Genomic DNA, 21,235 nt, shown 5'->3' with positions numbered 1-21,235 from the left:
AAAGGAATTCAAATACAATGGAAGATATTAATGCATATCCAATCCAACCAATCACACAGACATAAGAGGAAAACCAAACAGATACAAATGAAGGAAACAAGATATTACATAAAAGGGAAAGAAAAAAACTCAAAAGTGGAAATCTAAAAGAGGAGGCCGAGAAGGAAAGAGAAGCCAAGGCCAGTTGCACCCATATGGACCACCGAGCCAGGGAGCAGAGCCACGCTCGAGGAAGTGGAGTTGCTGCGGTTGCGAGGCCTGTAGCCGCTCCGCTTCCCCACGACCGCACCCAGATTCCTCGCCCTCCCGGCTTCACCGCCGGCGGCCGAACACAAGAGAGACTGAGAAAGGAGCAGCAGCCCGAATACCGACAGAATGATTATGGTTCTTGTCATCTGAGGATTCATGTCTGGTTCTGGTTCCGTGTTTGAGTTTGAATTCGGGGTTTTCTTTTGGGGTTTAAATAAAGAAGTTCTTGACAAGTTGGGAGAGTTATTTAATGATATTAGGTGGACTGAACGCGCCCTTATCAATCATTCGGGCGACCGTTTCATATATTTGGGCTCGGTTATATTTGAATTCGATTTTTTGATTTTTTTTAAAAAATTTAACTGTTTCTTTTTATATTAAATTCGGTTTAGTTTGATTTTGTTTTAATTTAAATTCGGGTTCAGTTTCAATATTTATTAGCTCATTTTCAATTTTTTTCGATCGATTTTTTTATTTGTTATGGTTCAGTTTGGATTTCGGTTTCTTTAGTTTTTAACAAAAATCACAAATATTAGACTTTTATATGGAATTCCAATACGATTAATTCGGATAATTGAAATTAGGTTATTCACATCCTCTTTGCCATCTTTGACTGACCAAATAACACGTGTCAAAAAAACCACCACGCGTGTTTAAACAGAGTCAGCACTGGTGTCCCATGCGAGTCGATCAACTAAGCACATGCGCTATTCTTTTTTCTATTAATTAATAATCTCATTTCAACATTATACATATAATATATATATATATATATAGTGATGATTGGTATCATTTATGTACATATAATATATAAATAGAAACCTTGCATGGACCACTGTGGCTGGCTACCAAAACAGCTGTGTATTCAATCACCAGCTATCTATTTATATATATATATATATATATATAGTATATTAGCAGTCACGTATCAGCAGCTAGCTGGACTAGATGATGTGCCATGTGATTCAATAGAAGATATCATCAAACTCTAGACAACCCATTTAATTTTTACATCATTACGAATTTCGAATATACGTTACATGCTATCCAATGCTTCCAAATATAGAAATATCCAAAATCAAGTGTGGGTGAATAACGTATATTTACCATATAAATTTAAATCCAAATTATTTAAGATAATAAACAAATTCAAATTAATTTCTTTTTTTCCCGAATTGAGCCACAAGCTCCACCACTGCAACGAGTGGCGGAATATCAACAAGGGTACATATGTTTTCTGTGTACGTATTATTAATGAAACTACAATGAAAACCCCAAATATATTAAATTACAATAGTGTTCTTGTAGATGAACGAGTGTTGTTCTAATAAACTAACTAGGGTGTCACAATTCAGTACTGCATTACTCTCATAAAAGCCAATAATATTGTTAGAATAACTTATTTCCTAATCGAAAATATAAAAAAAAATAATAGTTGAATAATATTATTCTAAAAGACCATAAAACTATATTTCAATGGACCATAAACAAGGAGGCACAAAAAGTCTATCATCACATAGGGGTGAGCACGGATCGAATATCCGAAAAAATCGAGAGATTTGGATTTGGATCCGGAAGGTTCGGATATTTAACTATAAGATTTGTATCCGGAATTTGGTATTTACGAGTATCCGGGGTACGGGTATCCAGAATAATGGTCGGGTATTTGCGGGTATCCGGATCCGGATTTATTTAAGAAAAACAACAATATTCATATATAAAATTTTCAAAAAATGAAGATATATTTATAAAAATTGATGAATTATGATAAAATATATGAGACAAAAGAGATAATAAGAGATAAATAATAATAAATTTAATTTTTTTGAATTAATATTAAAAAATATGATATTATTTAATCTAAAATAATTATATTTTATAAAAATGTTATATAAATATAAGATATAATTATTTATAATCATAATAGTCGGGTACCCGCGGATATCCGGTTTTAAAAATTCTATTATCCGGATTTGGATTCGGATTTACGGATATTAAAAAATGGGGATTTGGATTTGGATTTTCGGGTATTTATATCCAACCCTATCATCACGTGGTTCACGATAAAATACAGAATTATTCGAATAGAATTAGTTTAGAGCTTGATTCAAATACCCAGTAATAAAAGAAACGAATTCTATACTAAAATAAAATAAATAAGAAAAAACAAGTTAAATAATTAATAATAAATGGAAAAAAACCGCAATTAATATGTAAGAAAAAAAAAAACTTAACCGATGAGAGAGTATTGGGAATTGCAACAACAATCAACGGAATCATAAGGACAAAAACCAACCCACAAGAGTCAAAATACAGAATACAAAAAAAAAAGAAAAAAAAAGACAAGGCCTCGAAAGCTTTTAACTGAGCAAAAATCCAGGTTTCGTTCGTTCGTGTGACCCCTTTTTTTTCTCTTTAATAATTTAATTTAAATATCTAAAAGCATGCATCTCCTCAGAAGAGATGATGACTTAACTTCAAGTCTTGGGAACACGACAGCATCAAAATCGTGACAGCTTCTACGGATTCCGGCAAGCCTCCACGTCAGCAGCCTGCAATTCCAGCAGAGACTTCCCCTGTTCGCTCGACCCGACCGTCCGCACAGCCGCATCCACGACAGCCTTTTGGAACCTGTCGTCCTCCATCTTTTTCACGACTTGGCTGACCACTTTGAAGTCCAGGCCACCTCCCAGTATCAGTCTTCCCACAATCTCCCCAAAGTTGGTCGGAGCCATTGGCACATCAATTCCTACATCGTCCAGCATTGATCCATACATCAAGCACCCATTTTCCAGATCCTTAGCTGTTACCACCTTCTTTGACAGCATATACTCCAAGAGTTTCGCGGTGGGTTCAACGCAAGGCGGGCTTTTCTCGAGGCCAAGGGAAATGGCTTCCTTCACAATCTCTGCGTGATACCATGGTGACCCGAGCTCCTCTACGCACTGCAGAGCTTCATCAAGGATCCTCACACTGAAATATTCCTCGAGAAGTGACTTGGTTTTTCTCTTGAGCACTTCTTCACCCAGCTTCGGAGCTGTAGTAGGTTGTGGTTTCTCCACAGGAACAGGCACGTTGGGAGGTGCAGCTGCAGGGGCTTGAGAGGGCGGATCCACTCCCATTCCAAATGGACGTGACGGCGGGCCACTGCCCTGCAACAGGGCACTTGTTCTTCCGCTCATAAACCCACCGCCACTGCCTTGAGGCAAGAGCCTCGTGTTCATTGAGGCTGTCTTGCTGACCAATGGAGGTTGGACTAACCCTTCTCGTCTTGGCATGGATCGTGTCCTGGGAATTTCCCAGTTATCGGTGTCCATCCCAGGCATCCTTCGCGCCCCAGGCATGCCGGGCATCAAGCCACCAGTACCAGGTCGACCTCCGGGATAGATGGGGCCAGGACTCCCTGGTGCCACACCCTTTCTGATACTGGCTGTGGCGCCTGGACGGAGACCAAGAATCTTCTCTGCCTCCGAGTGAATTTCAGTTATAGTTTTTGCTTTCACCTGCAGAATTCAAAGTAGATAACATCGGAAACACTTGATTACACAACCTCGCAACAGACACGCCCCAATCTTGTAACTAACAGATGTAATGCGTGATGAAATGTCACGAGTATAGATACCTCCTCACGCCTGGGAACCCAATTGTTCGCACGCAGGTCAATGATATCCCGAACCAAAAATCGCAGACGAGGAGCCAATTGAGGATTTCTTGATAGATCTTTCAGTCGTTTGAAGTACATATCATTTATCCGCTTTGACTTCAAGCTTTCATCGAGCTGCTTGCCAATGGTGTTGAAAAACTGACAAATAGCCTCCACATTTTCCTCTGCCGGACACACTTTCTCATCAGGACCCAGAAGCTCCTGCAGACAGAAATTATCAATTACAAGACACACACACACCAAAGAAGCAGTTCCCAAGGAAAGATGCTAACTTGAAGGTATTAACCTGAACAATGTGATGGACAATCTTTTCTGGAACCATATTCTGCTTTAGAAGTTCACCGATTAAACGAATATTTCCTAGTGTCCGGAGCTTCATCAATCTTTCCTTGTCCTTGCGCTCAGCCTCCTGATCTGGAGCAGTCATCTGTCTAACTTCCTCTCTCAATTTGTCAGCACCCTCAAACGCCTCTTGACAGATATTCAGCAGAACCCTCTTAAATGTAATCTCTTTACCCTCAGGCTCTTCAGGTGGGAACTTGGGCAGCTTGTCATTGATATCAGAACACAAACGAGCGTACATAGAGCAAAACGTAGGCTCAAGGACAGATTTGTCAAAAATAAGAGCTATCACGTCCTACAATCGAAACAGGCAAAATGGTCAAAGATATGGCCGGATGTGGGATTTTTTAAAAGACAGCTCAACGTTTGAGATAGAGGCACACCTTTAGGATATCAGCCGATGTGATACCAGCATCTATAAGTTGGCCCTTCAGAAGATCATACTTCTCAGGGGTCAGCTTGTTCAATATCCTGGGCAAGCAAAACATAACCTTTTTCAGGGAACACACTAAATATAAAGATGTTCATATTGGTAGCAAACGATATGATGCAAATTTGAGAAATAAACAGAGCGGGACCCCAAATAGTTCATCCAAAACCACAAACACAAAGACGGCACATTGGATGTTACCCTTTCACAGCCTTCAAAACACGCTCCTTCTCAGAAAGGTTTCCTCTTCTAACTGACCAAGGAACTTCGGCTTTGACCAGTGTAGGAGCTGGCCCACCCTGGTTCAACGCACGAAACAATCGTATAATTAAGAACAGAAATGGCATTCAAAGGACAAGATCTAAAACTCATTTCGACTTTTTACCCCTTGACTGGAAGATATTTGCACCCTCGAAAACTGAGAGCTTAGTTGGTCTTGATGATTAAATTGGTTTGATTCGTCAAACCTGGAACCCCGAGCTTCACGAAGATTTTCCCAGGACCTTTCCTCCCCAGAGGGGGGTAGTTGTGCAGAACGGCTACGCCAATCACGATGGTCTGGCTCAGAAAAGCGACTTGGAGGCTGAACTGGGAGTGGGACCTGGCGGATTTAGATAACAACAGATTTAGGAAGAAGTCGTAAAACTTTATATGCTGCAGAAAACACAACAAAAGATTAATGTCTCAAACTTTATGATACTCACAGCACTTTCCCCACGTGGCCAAGTCTCTTCTTCACCGAACAAATCTGTCTCGATTTCCCGTTTGATTTTCAGAATTTCATCCGAGGGTTGAACAGTCTGCATATATTCAGAAAACTTAGAGGCTAAGAATAAGATGAAAGTACGGATTTAGCAGGGTATTAAATATTGGAAAATATCACAATTATTGAGAAATGTAAGGTTGCAAGACATAATAAAGTTACAAAAGGAATTAGAAAATCAAGAAGAAACAAAATAAACAGCTAAAAAGGAGAAAAGAAAAAAAGAAAAGCACATCCTCCTACACCGCTAGAACATTGCAACGACAAAACCAGATAAAAACAGCAGCTTTAAGCGATGAACCAAATAAACATCAGCAAGAAGCACCTCTCTGATTTGCAGAAGCTGCTCACGGGTGTAACGCACGCGTTCACGGCTGTCAAAGCGCGAGTCTCCGCTCTGAAACAAAACATAATCAAGAACAGAAATTTCCGTGAAGTGAGATTCCAACACATAAAAAAGCAGAAAAGATTAAAAGTATCTGATTGATACAAAATTTAAGAGAGTCAGACATCAGTATTGCACAGAATGTCCGTAGGTCCTTTATGAGCAAACTGCGTTTAATGAAATGCCCACCTAAAAGCCTACGAAATCATTTTGTGTCCATATTTACAGCAGTTACACATACTCGAGTGCCCTGCCAAGAATTAGGACAGGAAAATGCTTTGCACCGCAGGTACGATGAAGCTTGAATCCTTTTTATGAAACACAATAGCATAATTAACAGAAACACCAGAGACAGAGTAACATGAACAAGCGAGATCAGAAAAACTCAGAGCTTGAGCTAAGATGCGCTTAACGAATACGACAATCAAATCAAAAACCAAACGAATCACATCGAGAACTTCAAATTTGTAGATTAACAGAAAGAATCGGGAAAGTGCATGACAATATACGGAACTCAAGAAGCTATGTCCAGACAAGAGAAAAACTAAATCAGATGACAACGAGACATAGATCCAGAAACATAGAGACGTCTGTAATGGAAAGAGGGGCCATACCTTGAGGGAGAAAGAGGACGGAGGAGCACCGCCATGAGGACGAAGGAAAGGAAGATCCGAGGAGGAAAGCGAACCAAAAGACAGAGACGACGCAGAAGAAGAGGAACCAAAGAGCCTGCTTCCTCGACCGCCACCAGGTCTCAAACTAAGCACCGTCTGATCACCCTGCTGCATACCTCGATCTAACAGCCCAGATCGAATTCGCAATGTCCGAAACAAAAAACCCGATTAGAAAACGAGAAGATGGAAGCTTTCTCACCGATTGGTGAGACGCTGAATCTGGGGTCTGGAGAGAATCGAAGGAGAGGATAGGGTTTGTAACTCTCTCTCTCTCTCTTCTGCCGTAAGCGAAGAAGAGAAGAGAAGGGTTGAGATGAGGAGAGGAACTCGAGAAGAGAATCCCTTCTCTCTTATTAGGGTCTTTCCGCTTCTTCTTCCTTTTTTTTTTTTTAACAATTGGGATCTTCGTTTTTGTCGATGGAAATTACGAATGTAACCCTAGCTTATTGTGTAAAGGAAATATTCAAGTAGGACCTTTGTGATCTTTCATTCCATTTGTAACTTGGACATGCCAAGATAAAATTTCTTGGCATTCCGTACACTGTCCGATTACAAAATTTTATTCATATACCCAATATAATTAAATTAATTGTATGTTTACATAACGTTTATTCTATGAACTATTAAACCTATGCAAAATTCTGTCGGAAGAATGGCTGTCGGTTTTGGCGCGTCATCCTCCTCTGCATATTGACTATGTAATCATGTTCATATAAAAATCTGGAGCGCACACAGAATTACCAAATGATTGCAGTGGACCGATTTCGGATCGAGTTTTCCCAATTATATGTATACATAAGAGGTTTTTTTTTTGACAAATGGGCCGTTATTGGGCCGGATACTAATAATGGGCCGATTAGACCCATATGGATGGGGGTTGTTTATGAGGAGATGCGTTGCATGCAAAATACCAAATACCAAACGATGTGGACGTAACTTGTTTTTCACGTTCTTACACTACACGTCTTACCAGTTCACCGCTGAACCTAAATTAATAAAATTAATCATATATCACACACTGAACATAAAATGGATCCATGTATGGGTTGTACCATGTGTATATATATATATATATATATATATATAATAGTAATGGAATGTAAATGTGTGCATCTCTTAGCCAACATGGCAACATAGGTATTAGCGGATGCCTATGAACACAAATAGTGCATTCCAAATGAAATGTGTCTGCATGGGGCCGATTACGTGGAACATATTCCACGATTCTCAATTGTGGAAAACAAATAGAAACTGATGTATTCATATAACATGTTACATGCATGACGATTTTGATATGGATGGTATTTTTTTTTTTTGGTAAATCGGGTTTCCAGACCCAATAGCCCAGACTAATCCGATCCATGTATGCGAGTCTGCAACACGATATATATGGATGGTATTCTTATATCACCTGAATATATATATATATATAGATTTATCATTTAAGAAAAAATATTAATCAAGCGTAACTTTGTTTTTTCTTTTATCACTTTTGATAAATATAAAATTAAATAACGTTTAAAAATTGGTAGCGCGATACATATGCAGAAACGGAACGGAATATTAAATTATTAATTAATATATGTAATTGTGAAGGAACATTAATGAGAAAGAGTAAACAGAAGTCAGGAGGAGATTAAGACAGTGAGAGAGAGAGAGCCTGAAAGATGAGCGGAAGACATCAGCTGTCGTTACTCGTTGGTTGCCGTAAATTTTTTTTTTTTTTTTAAAAAAAAAGAGGCAAAGCTTAGCTTGGAGGCAATGGCGACTCTGCAACCGATTCTGTACCGCACCAACCTAAAAAAAAAGAAAGAAAAGAAAATGGATGATTTTATCTCCATTAATAAAAGCTCGGAACTTCGCTGCTTGATCTCGTGGTCGATCACATTTCACGTCTCTTCTCTCTCTCTTTCTCTCTGCCTCTCTCGCCATGGAAGCCAGCGCCGGTCTTGTGGCCGGTTCTCACAACCGCAACGAGCTTGTCGTCATCCATAACCACGAAGAGGTAAACGAAACGAAACCCAGCTCTTCATTCATATAAATCTACACATCTATACGGATTTCTCCTAACTGAAGTTCATCGGATTGTAGCCGAAGCCTCTGAAGAATCTGGACGGGCAATTCTGCGAGATATGCGGGGATCAGATCGGGCTGACGGTGGATGGAGACTTGTTCGTGGCATGCAATGAGTGTGGATTTCCAGTGTGCAGGCCTTGCTATGAGTACGAGCGGAGAGAAGGCACTCAGAACTGTCCCCAGTGCAAAACTCGCTACAAGCGCCTCAAAGGTTCTCGACCAAATGCCTGAATGAAGAACGCTATTGCTTTTGAATAATTGGAAACAATAATGACAATTTTTTGTTGTTGTTGTTGGGTCTTGTGATAGGGAGCCCCAGGGTGGAGAGAGACGAGGATGAAGAGGATATCGATGATATCGAGCATGAATTCAACATCGAAGATGAGCAGAACAGGCAGAAGCAATCAGCTGAAGCTATGCTTAATGGAAAAATGAGCTATGGAAGAGGCCCTGATGATGAAGACAACCCCCATTTCTCACTTGTTCATGCTAGATCGGTATCCACAAAAAACCTGAGCTGGTTTCCTCTTGTTCATGATCACCATCTATTCATTCTTCTCATCTACTAATTTAATGCTTCTTCTTCTTGTAGGTAAGTGGAGAGTTCCCCGTTGGAGGGTATGGTCATGGAGAGCAAGGGCTGTCTTCTTCGCTTCACAAACGTGTCCATCCATATCCAGCTTCTGAAGCTGGTGAGTCTCATTCATTGATACTCTTCTGTAACTTGTCACACAAGAAAATGAATTCTGTGATTGATTAAACAAGTTCTTTAGGGCAAAGGTAATGTTCTTCCTTTATATCTGTATGCAAATTTCCGTGTTCAGGAAGTGAGAGATGGGATGATAAGAAGGAGGCAGGATGGCGAGAAAGAATGGATGACTGGAAGCTCCAACAGGGAAATCTTGGGCCAGAACCAGACGATGACCCTGAGATGGGACTGTAATGTCTCTTCAGCTTTTTTTTTGTATGAAACATCAGTCTCAGGGCTATCAAGATTCAAAAACTTATGAACTCTTGTATGTTTAAACCTTGAAATGGCTGCAGGATTGATGAGGCTAGACAGCCGCTGGAAGGAGGCAGGATGGCGAGAAAGAATGGATGACTGGAAGCTCCAACAGGGAAATCTTGGGCCAGAACCAGACGATGACCCTGAGATGGGACTGTAATGTCTCTTCAGCTTTTTTTTTGTATGAAACATCAGTCTCAGGGCTATCAAGATTCAAAAACTTATGAACTCTTGTATGTTTAAACCTTGAAATGGCTGCAGGATTGATGAGGCTACCCAGCCGCTGTCACGGAAAGTGCCCATTGCTTCGAGCAAGATCAATCCATATCGGATGGTCATTGTTGCCCGGCTTCTGATTCTGGCATTTTTCCTGCGGTATAGGATCTTGAACCCTGTTCATGATGCTATCGGCCTGTGGTTGACCTCTGTGATCTGCGAAATCTGGTTCGCAATCTCTTGGATTCTTGATCAATTCCCTAAGTGGTTCCCTATTGATCGCGAGACCTATCTTGACCGCCTTTCCCTCAGGTAAGTAATCCATGAGTTTTTGTGTAAAGGGTGGACAGGAGTTCAAATAAACCAGCTCGTCTGTAACGAAATGCCAGGTACGAGAGGGAAGGCGAACCGAATCTGCTTGCCCCAGCAGATGTCTTTGTCAGTACGGTGGATCCGATGAAGGAGCCTCCACTTGTGACGGCCAACACTGTGCTATCAATCTTGGCCATGGACTATCCAGTTGAAAAAATCTCCTGCTATGTCTCTGATGACGGTGCATCTATGCTCACCTTTGAGTCTCTCTCTGAAACTGCTGAATTCGCAAGAAAATGGGTTCCCTTCTGCAAAAAGTTCAGCATAGAGCCACGTGCTCCGGAGATGTACTTCACCTTGAAGGTTGATTACCTCAAGGACAAAGTTCAGCCAACTTTCGTTAAAGAACGACGATCCATGAAGGTCAGTAATGACAAATTATACATATATGGTTTCACTTACTTTTGATGAAGGAAAACAATTCACTCTCCTCTTCTTATGGGTTTCACCAACAGAGGGAATACGAGGAGTTCAAGGTGAGGATCAATGCTCTAGTGGCAAAGGCATCAAAGGTTCCACTAGAAGGGTGGATCATGCAAGACGGAACACCATGGCCTGGGAACAACACTAAGGATCACCCTGGTATGATCCAAGTCTTCCTTGGCCACAGTGGAGGCCACGATGTAGAAGGCAATGAGCTTCCTCGGCTCGTGTATGTGTCCCGTGAGAAGAGGCCTGGTTTCCAGCACCACAAGAAGGCCGGTGCCATGAATGCTCTGGTACAGACATAAAGCACATTATCTTGTTTCTTGTCTTGGACAGGAGAAAATGATGTCTGAGTTCTGGACCTAACCCAGATGGTGTTTCTATCTCTCAGGTCCGTGTGTCAGGAGTATTGACAAACGCTCCATTCATGCTGAACTTGGACTGCGACCACTACGTGAACAACAGCAAGGCCGTGAGAGAAGCAATGTGTTTCTTGATGGACCCTCAGATCGGAAAGAAGGTTTGCTATGTTCAGTTTCCACAAAGATTCGATGGTATTGACAGGCACGACCGTTACGCTAACAGGAACACCGTCTTCTTTGATGTAAAGACACATCCATTTTTCTTCTCCTTCACCTTCTTCTGCTTTATGAATACTGCAAAACTCAGCCTACCTTCTAATTTGTCGCAGATCAATATGAAAGGTCTAGATGGGATCCAGGGTCCAGTCTATGTTGGTACAGGTTGTGTCTTCAGACGGCAAGCCCTTTATGGTTATGAGCCACCAAAAGGTCCTAAACGTCCAAAGATGGTTAGCTGCGGATGCTGCCCTTGCTTTGGTAGCCGGAGAAAGAACAAGTACTCTAAGAATGACATAGCCGCCCTAGGAGGTAATATTATCATGAGAAACCATATAATATGATTATGAACTGAAAATTGATGCAGAGAGGTGTGATCTTTATTAGGATGTTACATAGGTGGATAGTTTGCTATATAAATGTTGAAATACAAATTTAAGATGTAGATATTGATACAATCACAAGACCTATCTGTTCAGTTGGTAACATTTTACCTCTTGGGGGGGATTGGCAGATGGTGGTGAGGGTGAGAAGGAGAATTTGATGTCTCAGATGAACTTTGAGAAAAAATTCGGACAGTCGGCTATATTCGTGACTTCAACTTTGATGGAAGATGGCGGTGTTCCTCCATCGTCAAGCCCTGCAGCCCTCCTCAAGGAGGCAATCCATGTCATAAGCTGTGGCTACGAAGACAAGACTGAATGGGGAACTGAGGTGAGCAACTCTCTAATAAAACTTTCCCCTTGATTTTGTTTTAAAAGCTTGATATCATCTGATCTGAGAAAGAAATCTTGTACCCTTTGGAAATGCAGCTGGGTTGGATTTATGGTTCGATCACGGAGGATATCCTGACAGGTTTCAAGATGCACTGCCGCGGTTGGAGGTCTATTTACTGCATGCCGAAAAGGGCAGCCTTCAAGGGTTCGGCTCCCATTAACCTATCAGATCGGTTGAACCAGGTTCTACGTTGGGCACTTGGATCGGTAGAGATCTTCTTCAGTAGGCACAGCCCGGTCTGGTACGGCTACAAAGGAGCCAAACTCAAGTGGCTCGAGCGGTTCGCTTATGCCAACACAACCATCTACCCATTCACCTCCATACCACTCCTCGCTTACTGCATCCTACCTGCCGTCTGCCTTCTCACAGACAAATTCATCATGCCACCTGTGAGTAAAACCCAAAGATTTTGCAGGTGAATAGTTGAAAAGGTCCAAAACTTGATCCTCTTCCGGTATTTGACAATCCATTTTTTGAAACTTTTTTTCCAGATAAGCACATTTGCGAGTCTCTTCTTCATCGCTTTGTTCTCATCGATCATCGCAACGGGTATCCTCGAGTTGAGGTGGAGCGGAGTGAGCATAGAAGAATGGTGGAGGAACGAGCAATTCTGGGTCATCGGAGGAATCTCGGCCCACCTCTTCGCGGTGGTTCAAGGTCTGCTGAAAATCTTGGCCGGCATTGACACGAACTTCACTGTCACATCAAAGGCGGCGGACGATGAAGACTTTGGCGAGCTGTACGCGTTCAAGTGGACGACGCTGCTCATTCCTCCGACCACAGTCCTGATCATCAACCTAGTGGGAGTTGTTGCCGGAATCTCAGACGCCATTAACAATGGCTACCAGTCATGGGGCCCTCTGTTTGGGAAGCTGTTCTTCTCGTTCTGGGTGATAGTTCATCTCTACCCTTTCCTGAAAGGTCTGATGGGAAGACAGAACAGGACGCCGACGATTGTCGTGATATGGTCGGTGCTGTTGGCTTCTATCTTCTCATTGCTTTGGGTTAGGATTGATCCTTTCGTGCTTAAGACCAAGGGGCCTGACCCCACCATGTGCGGCATCAACTGCTGAAGACAAGAACACTCTGGATAGTTTGCTATATAAATGTTGAAATACAAATTTAAGATGTAGATATTGATACAATCACAAGACCTATCTGTTCAGTTGGTAACATTTTACCTCTTGGGGGGGATTGGCAGATGGTGGTGAGGGTGAGAAGGAGAATTTGATGTCTCAGATGAACTTTGAGAAAAAATTCGGACAGTCGGCTATATTCGTGACTTCAACTTTGATGGAAGATGGCGGTGTTCCTCCATCGTCAAGCCCTGCAGCCCTCCTCAAGGAGGCAATCCATGTCATAAGCTGTGGCTACGAAGACAAGACTGTTCTTCTGAAATGTTTTTTTGTACCTTTTTTTTTTGTTTAGAACATTGTCTGATCTCTGCATCTCTCTCTCTCTCTCTCTCTCTCTCTCTCTGTTTGGGATTGTATAATGGGATTTGTATATGAGAAGCATCTGGTTTTGATGCATAAACAACAAACAGAAGGGTAAGGTTTATTATGCATAATATTTCAGAGTGCGTGTATATAACTAACATATATGAACTATCAAGCGTTCATATAATCGATTTTTAAAAAAAAAATGAATATTTTTATCTATGAAAATCCGAACTGAATCTGAAAATAATCCAATCGAATTTAGTATAAAAAAATGGATGATTGTAATTTTTCTAAAACCAAAACACCTCTATTACATAAACGCTATCTTGATGACAAAGCACCAAAAGCAGTTGCTTGCTTCCATTTTCTTCTTCCTCAGCCAGCCTCACATTCCATGAAAGCTCGAAGTAAGCTGCTTTCTCTCTCTCTCTCCTCGCCTGTGTTGTGTATATGCTTTCATCATCTCAGCCCCGAATCCGATCGATTCGTCTCATCTGGTTCCTCTAGGTTTATGTGCTTGAAAATCGAGTAGTTTCGAGGGGTACGAACCCTTGATCGGATTTCTCCTGGGGCGGTCGTAGGTTGTTGGGAAATGAAGATTCGCGTGAAGCAATCAACGATCGTGAAACCGGCAAAGGAGACGCCGAGACACAGTCTATGGCTTTCAAACATAGACCTGATCCAAGTCAGGCTTCACATGGGCACGCTTCACTTCTACAAGCCACTCCTCTCCTCCAATGTTGTCGGAACCCGATTCCTCAAAGATGCTCTTAGCGATATTCTGGTTCCGTACTACCCTGCTGCTGGGAGGCTCCGGAGGGGTAACGTTCAACGCCCTTCAAATTTCTCTCAATGTTCTGTATTCGATCCGCTTTTCAGTCGAGTAGAACAGCCTGTTCTTTTCTTTCTTCACGAGAACAATTCGTCGGAGCTAATGCGTTATCTGGTCTAGTCATTTTATGGCGTTAAAAGGGTTGAGGATTCCACTCACGATTCTGTGAGAATTTCTATGGAAACCCATTACATCTTTACATCTCTCTGCATTGTCTATGTGATCTCTTGTAGGCGAGAATGGCAGGTTGGAGGTTCACTGCAATGGAGAAGGAGTCCTGTTTGTGGAGGCTGAGACTGATTCTACTGTAAGCGACATTGGTTTACACACTCCAAGTTTGGATCTTGCTCGGCTTGCTCCGTCAGTTGATTATTCAGGGGGCATATCCTCATACCCTCTTCTTCTTTTCCAGGCAAGCTTTCTAAGTTTCCTGCATTGCTTGCACCATTGCTTTTCGACTATTGAGGATAAGCGAATGGTTTACTTTGGAACAGTGGAAATGTACTCAATTGTTCATTATTCTGATATATCAGAGTCTATCCCTCATACGGAAAGAGTCTTTTAGATCCATCTAATGGAAGATACGTGTGCGGGATGAATTGATGGTAGGATCAAAGACCACTTTTGTCGTATTTACAATGAATATTAACAACCGTTGTTTTGAGAAAGTAAATGTTCTTGGATGTACATCATCACTTGAGAACTTGAACCATTCATATCCGTGACTGTTGTTTACGAATAACTAAGATATAGGTGCCAATGTTGCAAGGTTACGTTTTTCAAGTGTGGAGCGATCTGTATGGGAGCGCAGATACACCATACTTTCGGGGATGGAGCTTCTCTGGTTCAACTGATGGAAGCATGGGCTCAAACTGCCCGAGGCCTTCGGGTGAAGGAGCTGCCATTCTTGGACCGCAATGTTCTCCGAGCACGGGATCCGCCCTCTCCGATGTTTCCTCACACAGAGTACCAACCTCCTCCTTTTCAGATACCCACTTTGAAATCCTCGATTTACAGATCAGCTCCCGAAACGGAGTCCATGATTGCTACCCTTAGGCTCACACCTCTCCAGCTAAACGCCCTTAGAACAAAGGTTGACGGCAGTGATGGTCAATACAGTTTATACGAAATTTTGGTGGCACATATCTGGCGTTGTGCTTGCTTTTCAGGTGAATGTAAAGAGCATTTTCTGACTAATACGGGGGGTTCAATGCCGATTTTGATTCATCAATTAGTTTCCCGATGTTATAGTCAGCTGAAGCAAAGAGATGAGATCTCACATTTTTCGCTTTACTTCTCCGACAGAGCTTAAAGAGAAGGAACACGTGACGAGGCTGCATATAATATTGGACGGGCGGACGAGGCTGGAGCCGAAGCTTCCAAAGGGCTATGTGGGGAACGTTCTGTTTCACGCTCGGCCAGCAGTGTTATCGAGCGATCTCCGGGGAGAGCGTTTCGGCAAAACGGCAGAGAGAATTCGCGGGGAGATTCGGAAAATGAGAAACGACTACTTGAGATCGGCGATCGATTACTTGGAGAATCATCCAAACCTGGAAGAATTGGTGCCTGGAGAAGGGAATCCGATTTTCGGGGGGAGTAATCTGTGTGTGGTGGGACTGAGTAGGCATGTGAAGTACGGATTGGATTTTGGGTGGGGGAGGAAACTGTACACGAGGGCTTCCCATATGAACGAAGGGAAAGGATTCGTGATGGAGGGCGAGGAGGAAGATGGGAGCTTGGTGGTGATGATGTGTTTGAAGAAGCGTCATATGGTGAAGTTTGAGAAGCTGTTTTATGAGTCTTTGCCGGTGGCAGCCTTGTGATTTGATTGTCATATTACCTCTTGTAAGAATCATATTACATTAGGTCACCCAAGGAGACGGCCGGCCAATTTGGTTAATATATATAGCCGTAAGTATAGTTGAATCTAATTCCATATCGATATAAAAACATTTCTGAAATAAAATAATTTAAAATCTACGTGAAATCATTCAAACATAACATAAAACATTCAACATAATAATCCATAAAACACCAATATAAATAGTATCTTACACCAACCAACATCAACATATAACAGAAAAAACATACATCAACACCATAAATTCTAATTAACTACATCATTATTTTCACCTTCATTTCTATTTGCATTTTCAACTTCTATAACAAAAATAAAAATATGAAAACCTGAATTATTTATTGCCAACTTCTACGAGCTGGTTCGATCGGCTCAGACTCGCTACGAGTTGACTCGTTCAGTACATTTTTATTTAAGCTCCTCCTATTCTTCTAGCTCAACTTGGCAAAAAACGAGCCAACCGCGAACTGACGCGAGCTTGGCTCGTTTTGCAATCACTACTTCTATTCCAAGTGCAAGCAACTCACAACTTTCGTGTCTCTAATAATAAATGTCACCATTCGGATAAATAAATGACTAAAAGTCCTTATAAAGTTTATATAATCTAAGTTGCAATATCTTTATTGTTTCTTTTTTTTAATTGGAAACAATGGTGTGCATGCATCGGTAGCAATAATAGTTGCGGCTCCAACAAACGTCGAACAAAAGCGGATTGTGCTTCTTGCCCTCCCAAAAGATCATTAGAAAACTACTTCCCCATTAACATGGCCGAATGTTGTTCCAAGTATTCTCTGCTGTTCATCTCTGTTAACCTAAAAAAGAAGAATAATAAGAGAGAAAGGATGCTCATCAGTCTTTGGAATACTATAGAGATGACAGGACAACTTGTTGATTTTACAATGAATTCCCAACTCAACCATAATCTTTATACGAGGACCTCAAAGACTTGGTTCTTGTTTGTTTCTAACTACAGAAATGGCCTTGCATCTTATAGAAAATACCAGAAATGAAGCCAACAACTTTCCCAAAATTTTCGTTTTTTAAAAAGGGATCACATTTGCAAAAATTGGAATATGATGTCAAAACTTATTTATAGGACAAAACCGAAAAACTAGAAATTATCAGAGAAGAAAAGGAAACAACGAAAGGTAAAACTTTTGTTCTATGGAGAGGGCATTAGACAGCTTATACTCAATACTCATTCAAAACGACCGAAAGAGTTTTAAAACAGGAAATACCTCTGCAAGATCCATAAATTAGAAACTCTTTTGTCGAGTGCTCAGAGACTGCATACTTACCTGCTAATGGTGCGGTCTTTTGCAAAACCAAGCTCGTTGTCCACGCAAAGATCGGGATCATCACTCTTCCTTGATCTTGAAGAGGTTCGAGGTGCCATTTGTTGGGCATCAGCTATCGTCACTATTCTGTCAAACAATTCTAAGGGACTTCCCTCAGCCGTGCAAAGGAGTCTGGCCTTGTTTTCATACATGACCTGTAATCTCAATGATTTAAATCTATTTGTTAGTCATCCTGAAAAAGCATCCGAGAGAGTTTAAAACGATACTAGAAAATCGAAAGCAAATCCTAAAGACGACAAAGAATTCAATATCGAGAAGAAAAGCATGGACAAATGCTAACCAGGAAAAAAAAGAAAGAGAATACAATTAGAGCGTTTATCTAACAGATCCTCAAAGAATAAACTTTCCAGCTTAGTATATAACGACATGCATAAATACTAACACAACAATGGTATGTACAGGCAAAGAAACCAGGTCCCAAAAAAAACAGAGATCCTAAACGCAGTTACAAATTTACAATGCAAATCCCAAAAGGTGAATTTGAGGCATACTCAAAAAAAGGGAGGTAAAATGGGACATACATCAACCAGAGTCACAAAGCGATAAGCTGCAGTCCTATTATGCAGACCAAAGATGGGTACACCCTCCAGGGCCAGAGTGTGAAAGCTCTCTGCAGCAACATTTGTATTTCAAGAAAAAGACACCGAGAAAAACGTCTGAAACGATGATGAATATATTGCAGACATACTGAACAATCCGAGATAATCAGCTGCTCCTAAGGGCCTGTCACATAACTCTTCAAAAGGAAAGTAGGCACACCCATCGGCTGCATGCGGAACCTGGCAATAACCAACAAAACAACAAAATGTATACGCATCAATGGAAAATCAACAACCGGCTAAGTTATTTTTCGGAATGAATATGGCATACAGAGATTCTTGTTTCAATTAATCCATGATATTAATGCAAACACCCTTCCACAACCATCATGAACTGTGAGTTAAGTTGATGCATTGGTGTAAAAGAATAGGAAAATTACCTGCAATCTCCTTCCCATTACTACTTCAACCACTTGAGGTCCAACTGGTTCGTTGCCAACTAACAGCTGAAACTTTTGCTCAAGGAGGCCAGAGAGATCCTTACCGATGAAGTAGAAGCCCTGCTCAGCCTGTGCCACAGAGAATACAACAGTAAGAATGTATTCACATGGTAAAAAACAACAAGGCGGCAAAGATTTACAAAGGTAAATGACATGACATACAGTAGTTAGTTTCCGGTAGTCTACTGATGAACCAATTTCGCGTACCACACATCTTTCCTACAACAATTGTTTCTCCGTATTAGTTACACGGTGGAGTGAAGTCAGAGTCACCAGAAATGAGCTGAAGAAGCAATAACAGTAGCAGGTGTCTGCTTACCTTTAGTGTGGCAATAAATGGAAGAAAAAGGTCCCTTTGCAAACCCCCTTCATAGAGTTTATCTGGAGCACGATTTGATGTGGCAACAAGAACCTACACGCCCCTCCAATTACCCACAGATAAACGTTTAAATAACAGTACATTTCGAGTCCAGTACATTTGACAAGTTGAGTCAGCTAAGACATAGAGATTACTTACAACGCCATTGTTAAACAAATGTCTAAAGAGACGATTCAGTATTAGAGCATCAGCAACGTCAGTGACCTTTTGCAAGAAAAGACGAAAAAGGAAATGTAAGTGCTTCGTCTTTTTACCCTGGGAAGGTGAAAAATTTTACTGTAGAGCTTCACATACCATGAATTCGTCTAAACATAGTAAGATAGCCTCATCCGCTATTTCCTGGGCAATGACTTCAAGAGGATCTTCAAGACCCTTGTGCTTCTGCAGAAGGATTAACATCATAAACAGTTCAATCCAGGTCTCGTATTATGCATAAAGCAAGAAGCTGTTGCAATCATTAGTTTAATTGGTTTCTTTCTGCTGCAGGAACAAAGAAACAAACTTTGATCTGAAATCTTACTTGTAGGCGGCTATGAACACTCAGCATGAAATCATGAAAATGAATCCTGTGTTTCCTCCAACTGGCTGGCCTTCCTTGTCCATAACAGAATCAGATTAATACCACCGAAATTTTAAAAAGAATGTATCTGCAATTATTGATTCGGTATTACAGCCTGCAGGGATATCACACTTCTGAGGATTACTTGCATGTGTAACTTACAATTGATTGTAAAACAGGTCCATGAGCATGGTCTTTCCGGTTCCCACTCCTCCGTATAGATATAAGCCTTTCACGGGTGAGTGAGAAGACTGCGGCATGAGACGAGTCCAGAACCACCTACTCCTGAGATAACAAATCAATGACAAATGAACTCCTATGGGGGTCGCTTCTCAAGCAGATAAACAGCAATTCAAGAATTTCTTGTCTGCACTGAGTGCAGTGGACATTACCTCGTCGGTTTCTGAGATGCAGAATAACGATCCAACCGACATGCATCTGCAGATTGAACAAGCTCATCATAGAGCCTCTGAAGTTCTCTCAAGGTAGCTAGCTGCAAGAAATGATCTCCAGAATGATTCCAGCAAGAAAAAAAATGGAACAAAACCATTCTCTATATTCATGTAAACCTAATCTCATCCAAGTAGACTCTTCCATTTCCATATTGGTCGAATGTAAAGATTATGAATACAGCTCCATTAACGGTAGACATCCACACAAGTGAATCAACAGCAAAAGACCAAACAAGCACAAGCCTGAAGCTACAACAATTGACGATTGTATAGGGAATAAACTTTCCAGCTTAGTATATAACGACATGCATAAATACTAACACAACAATGGTATGTACAGGCAAAGAAACCAGGTCCCAAAAAAAACAGAGATCCTAAACGCAGTTACAAATTTACAATGCAAATCCCAAAAGGTGAATTTGAGGCATACTCAAAAAAAGGGAGGTAAAATGGGACATACATCAACCAGAGGGAAAGAGGTGCCAATGCATTAGGGCAATGAGCGATCAAGATGAACGGACCAAGCAGAGAACATGGAGCTGTACCTGGCAAGTATCTCCGTCCAACGCCCCCCCAGCCACAATTCGTCGCTCGTATTCTACAAGCGGTCCTCCTTTGTTCCCATCTGCAACATCGAACCAATCATCAGACCGAAAGCCGCAGAGAAAGTCTGAATGGAGCTTTCCCCCCACAATACAAACCTCCGTTGGGATGCGTAGGAGCATCGGTTGCAATAGAAAGGGCTCTCGAGAATGTGAACGACGAGCCCAAAAATCTCCCGCCATTGCCATCGGAAATGAGCCTATAAGCGGAGCAAGGATCTATTCGGATCAAAGAATCATGAATGCGGGCGTAACCGAACCGTTTGTGCCTGGAGAACGATGCGAATCGACGAAATGAGTGAAGAATCGGCCGCATCATCCGATTCACAGCATGGAATAGTACTGCAAAGGTGATGGAGGAAGTCGGTCTAGCCCTCCAAAATCCTAGGAAGACGAAAACACAAAACCGAATCGGTCAACGGATCCAAATAGATTAAACAAGGCATGTTCCTCGATCGCCGAGAGGAAGGAATGATCGAAACAGATGACGGACACAACGAAGCTCGAAGCTCGAACCTCAACCTGGTTCCCGATGTCAGCCCGCTGGGTGTGGGGTCTAGACACGGTGAGACGCAACAAATCGAACGGACGGACACGGACCGGATGTATTGATTATGCGGAATACCCAAAAAAGAACTGTTCTTCTAGTAGGTGGGTCACTTGGGCTTCAGTTTGATCTCAATTCGTTTAAAAATTAAAATGATTTGTTTTTAAAATTAAACTTTGTTCGGTTTTATTTTGGTTTCGGTGGTTTTG

At 41.5% G+C, this 21,235-nt stretch overlaps 4 protein-coding genes across 7 annotated transcripts; 2 read left to right on the top strand and 2 right to left on the bottom strand.

The window, feature by feature from the left end:
* Positions 1 to 2,461: 2,461 nt before the first annotated feature.
* LOC104817820 (eukaryotic translation initiation factor-like) lies at positions 2,462 to 6,856 on the bottom strand. Its single transcript, XM_010547149.2, has 9 exons — positions 6,448 to 6,856; positions 5,774 to 5,845; positions 5,390 to 5,485; positions 5,071 to 5,286; positions 4,887 to 4,984; positions 4,639 to 4,726; positions 4,200 to 4,550; positions 3,872 to 4,114; positions 2,462 to 3,752 (listed from the first exon to the last, which is right to left on the bottom strand). The coding sequence occupies exons 1-9, from the start codon at positions 6,619 to 6,621 to the stop codon at positions 2,769 to 2,771; spliced, it is 2,322 nt and encodes a 773-aa protein (XP_010545451.1). The 5' UTR covers positions 6,622 to 6,856; the 3' UTR covers positions 2,462 to 2,768.
* Positions 6,857 to 8,363: 1,507 nt separating this feature from the next.
* Positions 8,364 to 13,530, top strand: LOC104817819 (cellulose synthase A catalytic subunit 7 [UDP-forming]). 2 transcript variants are annotated; one of them, XM_010547147.2, is made up of 15 exons: positions 8,364 to 8,512; positions 8,599 to 8,794; positions 8,893 to 9,080; positions 9,176 to 9,275; positions 9,408 to 9,436; positions 9,660 to 9,745; positions 9,851 to 10,117; positions 10,195 to 10,540; positions 10,633 to 10,896; positions 10,995 to 11,207; positions 11,295 to 11,493; positions 11,696 to 11,895; positions 11,994 to 12,347; positions 12,450 to 13,046; positions 13,346 to 13,530. In XM_010547147.2, exons 1-14 carry the CDS (start codon positions 8,438 to 8,440, stop codon positions 13,029 to 13,031), a joined length of 3,099 nt encoding a protein of 1,032 aa, XP_010545449.1. In that variant the 5' UTR covers positions 8,364 to 8,437; the 3' UTR covers positions 13,032 to 13,046; positions 13,346 to 13,530. The 2 variants fall into 2 exon arrangements, with proteins under 2 accessions (XP_010545449.1, XP_010545450.1); XM_010547148.2 differs by lacking the exon at positions 9,660 to 9,745 and having other exon boundaries at positions 9,408 to 9,522.
* Positions 13,531 to 13,697: 167 nt separating this feature from the next.
* Positions 13,698 to 16,158, top strand: LOC104817818 (shikimate O-hydroxycinnamoyltransferase). Of its 2 annotated transcripts, XM_010547145.1 has the most exons (5): positions 13,698 to 13,807; positions 13,908 to 14,221; positions 14,466 to 14,644; positions 15,002 to 15,401; positions 15,538 to 16,158. In XM_010547145.1, the coding sequence occupies exons 2-5, from the start codon at positions 13,993 to 13,995 to the stop codon at positions 16,053 to 16,055; spliced, it is 1,326 nt and encodes a 441-aa protein (XP_010545447.1). In that variant the 5' UTR covers positions 13,698 to 13,807; positions 13,908 to 13,992; the 3' UTR covers positions 16,056 to 16,158. The 2 variants fall into 2 exon arrangements, with proteins under 2 accessions (XP_010545447.1, XP_019058573.1); XM_019203028.1 differs by lacking the exon at positions 13,698 to 13,807 and having other exon boundaries at positions 13,815 to 14,221.
* A 445-nt stretch (positions 16,159 to 16,603) lies between these two features.
* On the bottom strand, positions 16,604 to 21,145 carry LOC104817817 (lactation elevated protein 1). 2 transcript variants are annotated; one of them, XM_010547143.2, is made up of 15 exons: positions 20,996 to 21,145; positions 20,579 to 20,863; positions 20,423 to 20,502; positions 19,818 to 19,918; positions 19,588 to 19,710; positions 19,387 to 19,456; positions 19,161 to 19,247; positions 19,005 to 19,070; positions 18,807 to 18,899; positions 18,650 to 18,706; positions 18,428 to 18,556; positions 18,137 to 18,227; positions 17,970 to 18,058; positions 17,389 to 17,582; positions 16,604 to 16,902 (listed from the first exon to the last, which is right to left on the bottom strand). In XM_010547143.2, exons 2-15 carry the CDS (start codon positions 20,796 to 20,798, stop codon positions 16,839 to 16,841), a joined length of 1,464 nt encoding a protein of 487 aa, XP_010545445.1. In that variant the 5' UTR covers positions 20,799 to 20,863; positions 20,996 to 21,145; the 3' UTR covers positions 16,604 to 16,838. The 2 variants fall into 2 exon arrangements, with proteins under 2 accessions (XP_010545445.1, XP_010545446.1); XM_010547144.2 differs by having other exon boundaries at positions 21,002 to 21,145.
* Between the last annotated feature and the right edge of the window lie 90 nt (positions 21,146 to 21,235).

The sequence above is a fragment of the Tarenaya hassleriana genome, unplaced genomic scaffold (genome assembly GCF_000463585.1).
Source record: "Tarenaya hassleriana unplaced genomic scaffold, ASM46358v1 Cleome28, whole genome shotgun sequence".
Classification (NCBI taxonomy): Eukaryota; Viridiplantae; Streptophyta; class Magnoliopsida; order Brassicales; family Cleomaceae; genus Tarenaya; species Tarenaya hassleriana.
Note: the sequence above shows the minus strand (reverse complement) of the source record. Positions and strands in the feature narration are given on the sequence as shown.